General features: G+C 40.7%; 1 protein-coding gene across 1 annotated transcript; it reads left to right on the top strand.

Moving 5' to 3' along the window:
* The first annotated feature begins 4,690 nt into the window (after positions 1 to 4,690).
* Positions 4,691 to 5,095, top strand: LOC140180639 (uncharacterized). Its single transcript, XM_072221895.1, has one exon. The coding sequence runs from the start codon at positions 4,691 to 4,693 to the stop codon at positions 5,093 to 5,095; it is 405 nt and encodes a 134-aa protein (XP_072077996.1).
* Positions 5,096 to 9,497: the final 4,402 nt, after the last annotated feature.

Genomic DNA, 9,497 nt, shown 5'->3' with positions numbered 1-9,497 from the left:
AGTAGGAGAAAATTGGTTAGTGGTAGACACCTTAACTCACGGTTCATTATGGTTAGAAGCTCAAAGTCTAAGCGCAATAGTTGGTATAGTTCTCACTTAAGGGGGTCTAAGAGGATGCTTTGGCGCTTATATGAGAATTTGGACTGCTTGCCGCCTGTATGGAATCATGATGACCAATTTGAAGACGGGTGTGAGAACAAAGTGTGGGATCCCAGATCGCACAAAGAGAATCAACTTTGGGAGGTCATAGCTTACGAAGAACTCCATCAAAGCTTGGAGATATTAATCTTAAATGATGGAGCCTATTGGAAGTCCAAGCATTGGTGGATGTTCAAGGATGAATTCAAGCACAAGCAACCTTAATGAAGAGCTCCCCATAAGTCCAACTTAAGGACAATAAACAAAAGTGCTAGGTGGGAGACACCCCACCATGGTAACATCTTTCCCTTTTTCCTTTTTGTACATATTGGTAAAATAGGTTTAATTTTATGTTTTGTTTAGTTTTTTGTGTTTATTTGGGAGTCTAGTAGGTTAAATAAGGTTTTATGGTGTTTTGGTAGTTGTTTGGAGGTTTGAAATGCTTGGTTTGGTGCAAGAACTTGGAAAAAATTTGGAAAAAAGGTCACCAACTCATGCGTACGCGTGAAACCTAGCTTTTCGACCATCCACGCGTACGTGTGGATCCAACATCCTCACCTTCCATACTAAAACCCGAGAGTTGTGTGAGTTTTGGGCTGGATTTGTGCCTCTAGTACAATACCATCCACGCGTATGCGTGCCCCACGCGTACACGTCGCCTCTCTCTGGTTCCACCCACGCGTACACGTGCCACACGCATACGCGTGGACTATCCTTCCATCCGCCTTCTTTTCTTCTCTTTTTTCCATTTCTTTCCTTCTTCTCTCTTCTTCTCTTCTCCCACCCATCATCCAACACTGCCAAACGCCATGCATTAACCCCTACTCAGTTATTTAGCTAGTTTAATTTTGGGTTTAATTTTTTTTCTCATTATAAGTGTTGGATCATTAGTGTTGTGCTATTTATTGCTGCCTATTATTGACTTATGCTTCCTTGCTCTTGCATTTTCTCATCTCTTGTGCTATTTGTTATTTTTTATGGATGAGTTATCATAAGCAAAAATGGAATCAGGAGAAAAACACGCAGCACCGGTTGACCTACCAGCTGAAGGTAGCAAGTCGGAGAGTCGCCGTACCCCTTGCTCATTATTGGATGCACCGAGGACGGTGTAAACTTTTAAGTGTGGGGAGGTCATTCGACCGATCGGCATTTTTGGGTGACAATTTCTAATCCCAACACTTTTGCATTTCATTTTAGGAATTTTTGTTACATTTTCTTGTGTTGCATATGTATATAGTAAGCTAAGTCAAAATCATGATATTTTTCAAGAATTTTATCTATAAGGCACCCCAATTGATTCGAAAAAAAATTTTTTTTGAGAACTTGCTTGAAGTACGTATATTGTGGAACATGTTTTGAACTAAGAACTCAAGCAAGTGAGTTTTGAGCCTAATTGCGTGGTTACGTCATATAACCACTTATTTTCCTTCTTGTGTGCATTGTTCTCTCTCTATGATTGTAATCTTTGATTTGTTTGATTCTATATGTCCATTATCTTGTGTATACATGCATTTATATTATTGAGGCCATTGTTTAAATAGCTCACTTACCCAAATAACCTTACCTTTTATCTCTCATTGTTAGCCAATTTGAGCCTAAGATTAACCCATTTGTTCTTAATTTTAGCACATTATAAGCCTTAAGTGAAAAATAATAAATGTCCCTTGTTTGGATCTTTGATTAGCTTATGCTAGTGAGAGTGCTTATCATTTGATTTTGGGGAGATTTGGAAACACTGATTGGGATAAAAAGGTGTTTTATATTTCTATATTTGGGAATTGGGTACATGCTCATGTATTAACTAAATGTAAAACCATATGCATTGATACTTTTGCATATAGTTTATTGCAAAAAAAAGAAAGAAAAAAAAAATATATATATATATATATACAAAATAAATAAAAAAATATAGAAAAAGAAAAGAAAAAGAAAAGCAATAAAAAGGGGACAAAATGGCCCAAAGTAAGGTTCAATAAAAATCAATGCATATGTGTTGTGAAGTGAAAAGAAAATGCATGAGTGTGTGGAAAAGTGAAGAATGGGTAGTTAGGTTAGTTTCGAACTTGTATAGGTTGTTATATAGGTTACGTGGGAAGCTTATGTTGATCAAAGATTCAAATTTCAAGCTCACTTGACCAAATACAATCTTACCTTGACCCTGACCCCATTACAACCTTTGGGAAAGCCCTCATGATATTTGTATGCATGCATGAAATAACTGTTGATTGTTAGATGAAAAACAAATCTTGGAAAGCATGATTAGGGGAGAATTGAGTGAATCAACCCCATACACTTGAGCGGATAGAGCGGATACACATCCGGGGAGGGTTCGATCGCTCAATTACATGTTTCCACCCACGATCATCTTTTCTTGCAAGTTTGTAAATTCTTCTCAATAATTCAATTCAATTGTGGGTCTGACTTGGTTGTTAATACCTTTAGCCCTTGCACTTATGTATGTATTCTTGGAGTTTGATTTATTTTGACTAAGTGATTGCATTCATATAGATTGCATGTAGGTAGTTGCATTTAGATAGTTTACATTGAATAAATGTTGATACCCTTTGCCTCTTTCTTGATTTAAGCATGAGGACATGCTTAGTTTAAGTGTGGGGAGGTTTGATAAACACCAATTTTGTGGTTTATCTTGTTCTTAATTTAGGGGATTTTATCACTCTTTTCCCATATTTATTCAATGAAATAGCATGGTTTTATAATTCTCCTTAATTTTGTGCTTAAGAGTGAAAACATGCTTTTTAGGCCTTTAAATTGCTAATTTTGATTCACTTTAATTCCATTCGATGTCTTATTATGTTTGTTGAGTGATCTCAGTTTCATAAGGCAAGTATTGGATGGAAGAAGTGAATAGAAAAGCATGTATAGTGGAGAATCCATGAAGAAACAAGGATTTGGAGTGCTTAAAGCGACGCACACGTGCAGCAAACGCACATGCGTGAAGATGAGGTCGCATGGCGATGTGTACACGTACATGATGCGTACGCATGGATTTCAAATTGCCAAGTGACGCGTACACAAGACCCATCTGTACGCGTCGGTGCTCGCATGTGACCCACTTAAAGTGAAAACGCTGAAGGCAATTTCTGAGCTGCCCAGGCCCAAATCCAACTCGTTTCTGAGAGTATTTCATACAGTATTGAAGATTGAGCAAAGGGGGAGCAATTGTTTGAAGAATAGCATCATGTAGTTTAGTTTCTAGAGAGAGAAGCTCCCTCTTCTCTCTAGAATTAGGGTTCTAGGGTTATTTGCATTATAGATCCATGTTCAATTCTTGTCTTCATTTTACTTCCATTGTGATTTCTTGTTTCTACACCTTTGTTTCTCTTAGTGTTCTTGTTAATTTCACCTAATGCTTTCTTTTGTGATGATGAACTATTGTTGGATTTGGATCTCTTTTGATGCAAATTTGATGTTTGATGTTCTATTGATGATTTGAGTTGGTGATCTTGTTTCCTTTGCAATTTATTATGTTTTCCTTTCATACCCACCAAGTGTTTGACAAAATGCTTGGTTGGGATTTAGAGTAGATCTTTGAGCATTCTTGGCTTGGAAAGAGAAACTAAGTGATCTTGAGTCATTAAGACCCAACTATGTCGGTGATCTAGAATTGTTAGCTAGTATGATTTCCATTAACTCTAATCTCTTGCTAATTCACTTAGTGAGTTGATTAGGACATTTGGATTGAGATTAGCTATTCTTATTAAATTTTCTTCGAGTGTAAAGATAACATGATACCTTCTTCCATCGTCGGGGATGACGTAATAAGATAAATTCTTGTTAATTATTGTTATTAGTGACTGGGATAGAAAGCTTAGATTCTTAATTCTTGCCAATGATGTCTCTCTTTTATTAACTGCTTTCTTTAGGTGTTCCTTTACTTTTCTTGCATCTTTTCCAAAAATCAAACCCCCTTGCATCTTCATAGCCAATAATTGAGCACTTCATTGCAATTCCTTGTGAGACGACCCGAGGTTTAAATACTTCGGTTAAAATTTCTTATTGGGATTTGTACTTGTGACAACCAATATTTTTAATTGGGAGGATTGTTTGTTGGTTTAGAGCTATACTCACAACTAATAAATTCTTTCCTATAAGAGAAATTCTAGACCATCAAGGAATTCTTTCTATCAAGCCCTTCCCAGTCGGACCAGGACAAGTCAAGTACCTAATTATCGCCATCGACTATTATACGAAGTGGGTAGAGGCCGAGCCGCTGGCATGCATATCCTTGGCTAATTATCTGAAGTTTATGTGGAGACAAGTAATAGCCAGATTTGGAGTCCCAGAAGTCGTCATCTCTGACAATGGACAGTTTGCTGACAAGAAATTCGGAGAGTTTCTTGTCAGTTTGGGCATAAGGCAGAAGTTCTCATCTGTGGAGCACCCCCAAACTAATGGCCAAGTCGAAACTGCAAACAAGGTCATCCTACAAGGCCTCAAAAAGTGACTTGACGAAAAGAAATGACCATGGGCAAACAAGTTAGCCTCAGTCCTCTGGTCCTATCGCACAACTCAACAATCATCTACAAGGGAGATGCCCTTCCGGTTCACCTATGGGGTGGATGCGATAATACCCGTGGAGATCGGGGAACCGAGCCCACGACTACTTTTGGGAGGAGTCGAAGAAGCCATGGAAAAAGACTTGGTGGATGAAGCTAGACAGATGGCCCACTTGTCGGAGACGGCGTTAAAACAAAGGATGGCATTGCGTTACAATGCCAAAGTACTTAAGAGAGAGTTTGAGCAGAGCGACCTGGTTTTACGTCGTAACGATGTTGGACACCCGATGCCAGGGAAAGGAAAATTGGCAGCAAATTGGGAAGGACCGTACAGGGTGAAGGAGGTTCTCGGCAATGGGGCTTACAAGCTGGAACGACTAGATGGCAGGGAAGTTCCCAGAACCTGGAATGCGAGCAATCTAAGGAGATTCTATTCCTAGAAGCCGAGGCACACCGGCCGAGCAACCGGTCTGCCAGTCTAACTGGTTTAGTAACACCCGTATCACTTTACGAGGGATTATTTGCTCTTTGTTATTTATTTGCTATTACTTTATGTTCATATTATTTGCCAGCAGTTGTTTATTTCCAATTTGTTGTTTATTTGCAATTCATCATCAACTTTTTCTTCATATTCAATGTTATCCAAATTAACCAAATTACTTTGCCAAGTAATCAGCGCCAGAACGATACGGTCTCCCGGGACTGATCACCCTGGGAACCACAGAAGTAACAAATGCCACAATAAACGGCTACTGAAATGCTAAAAGTCACGACCTAGCTTTGCTAACTACCAACGAAACGGTCAATAAGCATAAGCAAATAGCTAACTACCAATAAAATGGTAAGAAACATCGAACAAAACATTTACCAAGCAAAATGGTAGATGAGCAATTTGTTATATACCAGCAAAGCGGCAGTCAAGTTCACTAAAACTAAAAGTATTCAAAGGCCAACATATTACAAAAATACAAAATACAACAAGTGAGACCACGTCATTTCTTCGGGATATCAACGATCTTGCCATCCTTGATGGTCTTGAAGATGCTAACAGTTGAGGTATCAAAGTCGGGAGCTACCAACTTCACCTGAGCCTTGAAGGCCTCCTCAGTCATCAAGATGGCATTCTTACCCTGTTTCACGGTCTCTTTGTACTTCTTTTTCAAATCAGCCACTTCATTCTTGGCCGCGGTTGCCGACGAAAGAGCCTCATCACGCTCTTTCTCGAGCTCCTTCACCCGACCTTGAGCAGCGTTGAGCTGACCCTCCAAGGTGAGCTCCTGCTCGATGAGTCGCGCCACGGCAGCATCGGAGGTCTTGATCTTCTCCTTGGCGTCGGCTAGCTGCATCTGGAGCGACTTGACCTCCTCTTTGTACTTGGCATTAGCCTGGATGGATGATTGAAGCTTGTTCTCCAGCGACTGCGCCCCTGCCAAGGCGGTTTCCGCTTTTCTCGCCACGGCGGCTCCCCGAAGCATGGTACGGTACATCCATCTAGCCTGCGAGGCGAGATCCCCATGGAAGAAGTCCTCCGTGCCGGGAAGCAGTTGAGCATCAATGAAGGTCGCAGCGTCGAAGTTCTTCTCCATTACCTGGAGGGCTCCACCAGGGCTAGAAGACGTCTTCCTTTTTTCGGATTGTCAACAACCACCACCTCAAGCCCTTCATCCTCAACCTCAACCTCGATCTCTGGTTAGGGACCCGGACCACCACTGGTCCCAATCACCTCCCCCTAGATAGGTTGGAACTGAGCCTCGACCTCAGCAGCATTGTTGGGAGGAACCTTGTTATTATGGGTGGCAGACTCGTCATCGCTGCCATCAGCAAGAAATGTGTCAAACAAAGCATCAAGTCTAACCAGTTCGCCAGCCATTGATGCTGCGACAACAAACAAGAGCTCGTTAGTCGGCAAGATGGTTAATCAAGTATACAAATAATAAACGCGAGCAAAGGACCAAGCGACCACACACCTACATAACCCCTAGCCATGTCTTGATCGCCCATAAGAAGGTGGGGGTTAACATGGTTCTTGCTGAATATAGCCAACAAGACGTCGGCAACCCTCTTATTCTCGGGAGACAGCCCCTTGTATGTCACCTTCGTGAAGGCGTTCACCCTTGCCCCAAAACTCCAGTAGGTCGGGATGCGATGCTCCCCCTCCAAGGTTAGCCAGAAGGGGTGCCGACCTTCAGCAGGGCGAACTTTGAAGTACTTATCTTTAAAGCCGTGATAAGAATCCTCGAACAAGTTGAAGGTTCTCTGACCTTGAGCTACTCGGAAGGACATAAAGCCCTTTTTGGCCCTCCCCTCTTTGGAAGGGTTTGTCAAGGTAAAAAGAAAAAGAAATACCTCGATGAAGGCCGGCAGCTCTAAATACTCATTTACCATTTCGAAACAGCGGATGGAGGCCCAGTTGTTCGGATGTAACTGAGATGGCGCCACGTCATATCGGTTGAGCAGTGCCATTTGAAAAGGAGAGAATGGGATGCGAACCCCCAGGTGGGTGAATATTGCCTTGTAAAACCAGATCCAATCGGGGACCCGGGGAGAGTGTAGGTTCAGTTGGAATATCCATTCCTGGACGACGGGAACAAAAACCTCAAAGTTATTCTCTTTGTCTCCTTCCCCGCAGAGGTACTCGGCTTGTCGGAACTCCATAAGTTCCTCCAAAGACATCTGGTTGGGGGTTTCCTTCACATCCGAAGTCACCCAACTGTATCGATCGTAGGGCATTCTCATGACCCTCATGACAGAACGCTGGGCCATATCTACAAACTACCTATTCGCAGTTAAACCAAAGCTTATCTACAGCCAAAATGAAGCCTAAACTACCAGGAACTTAGATGGTAACTCCCCTAAAATCTAGCTAATGACAGCCTGAAAACACACGCACAGACCTAAGCACTACTCAATGTAAGAACTGCAACTAATCAATCGGTTAATTAAGTGATTAATTGCCCAAATTAGGTTCCAAAAAGTAGAAAGAGAATTTGAAGATTTAAAGGTGATTTTCGGACTTATTAGGTCTTTCTGAGTCAGAAAATGTGCTTTCTGCGAAAAACATAAAAAATGGTGAACCGGCAGTTGAACCGATTGAACTGGTTCAAGTCTGCCCAGTACCGCAAGAGAAAAAGTGAAAACTGGAAAAAACATTAGAAAAATGTTAGAAATGAAAAATCGGGCGTTAATTTTAAAGGTTTGGCCCGAAGTTGGGCCAAACGGGCTAAAAAATGCTAACGGGTTAGACCGGACCCAAGTTGGGCCCAAGTCCAACATATAAAAGGCTCAATTAATGAACCAACCAGCATCACAACACACTAACAAGCACACACAATCAGAAATTGAAAGGAGGAGAAGAGAAGAGATTGAGTACTATTCATCTCAATCTTTCAAAGCTCATATCTTGAGCTAGAGAGCTCTGATCGCTGCACCGTTTGTGGCTACGCGTTTCTCGTGGAGAGCTCTAAAAAACCCATATAAGAAATTGGTAAGGAAAGATCGAATGCCTCTCAGTTTCTCTCCTCAAAATTTCGGGTATATAGGGTTTTTGATTAAATGAGTTTTTGTGATTCTTGGTGTTTAGGTTTGCTCTAATCCTTGCTTAGCCTTGAATTCTTGCTAGTAAATCTATTGGAGAAGGTAAGGGCCACTAAACCCTTAAGAAATTTGGTTTAGTTGGAACCCTAGGTTGATTTGAGGTGATTTATATGTATATAGTTTGATTATTGTGGCTTTGGGAGCTCTTGGAACTTATTTGTGCTTATTGGAGTGGAATTGAAAGCATGGATTGTGGTTGGAAGCTTGTTTATGCTAAGTTGGAATTTGGGTGCATAAAGAGAATCGACCAAGGTATGGTTTTGGTTTTCTCTATGTAGTATATAATATTCATGGACACTTAGGCTAGTGACCTATAGGATAGGTTTGAAATTAAATGGTTGTTGAGTTGGTAAATGATGATATGTGGTGATTTATGATGAATTAATGATTTTGGGTTTAAGTATGATGAATGATGAGAATATGATAATGATAATTGATTGTGTAAATTGAAAAGGCATAATGATGATATAAGTGATGTTGAATTGGATGACTTGGCATTATGGTTGTAAAATTGTAGTATGATGATATTGATGTTGAAAATGATAAGGTATGATGAGAGATTGGTATAAATTGTGGTTGTGACCCAATAGGGTATTTTTTGGTGAAAAATGGATCTTGGAGTGACTTTAAGTGCTTTGGTATGATTTGAAACGTGTATGGTAAGAAATTGTGTAAATTGGGAAGTTTGGAAAAATTGAGTTTTTGGTAAACTTTGCTCGATCATAACTTTTGCCTTGGTTTTTGAAATTGATTGAAATTTATTTATTATTAAAGATCTTTGAAAACTCTTTAAATCGATATAAAATTTATGAAAATTGGAATTTTCTAGAGGAAGTTATGATCCTTCAAAGTTGGTGTTAAAAATCTGAAATTCTGCAAAGTTGCAGAATTTCATGATTACTGATATGTGCGGGTGCACACCCTCGTGCTAACGCACGCCTTGCAAATATTTTGACCTGTGCGGATTCACACACCCGTGCGCATGCACAGGTAGGGGAGTGCGTTCTGTTCGCAGCGCTAGCACAGCTTGTGTGCGCACTAAGGAAAAACTTCAACCTGTGCAGACACACACATCGGGAAGGTCAGTTTGTTGGGGACGCTGGCACAGGTTGTGCGAGTGCACAGATCCTTGTAAAAATTGACACCTGTGCGTACGCACGCATTTTAAAACTCTCAGGAGTGTGGGAACGCACAGACCCTTGTGCGGCCGCACACGTCCTATTTCTCAAAATTTTATTTATTTTCAAC

This window comes from Arachis hypogaea, chromosome 17 (assembly GCF_003086295.3).
Source record: "Arachis hypogaea cultivar Tifrunner chromosome 17, arahy.Tifrunner.gnm2.J5K5, whole genome shotgun sequence".
In the NCBI taxonomy this organism is placed as follows: Eukaryota; Viridiplantae; Streptophyta; class Magnoliopsida; order Fabales; family Fabaceae; genus Arachis; species Arachis hypogaea.
The sequence above is the reverse complement of the archived record's forward strand: the minus strand, read 5'-3'. Positions and strand labels throughout refer to the sequence as shown.

Bases quoted from the DNA above. Each gene is read 5' to 3' on its own strand.
- LOC140180639 (XM_072221895.1), top strand. From the start codon at position 4,691: ATGCCCTTCCGGTTCACCTATGGGGTGGATGCGATAATACCCGTGGAG.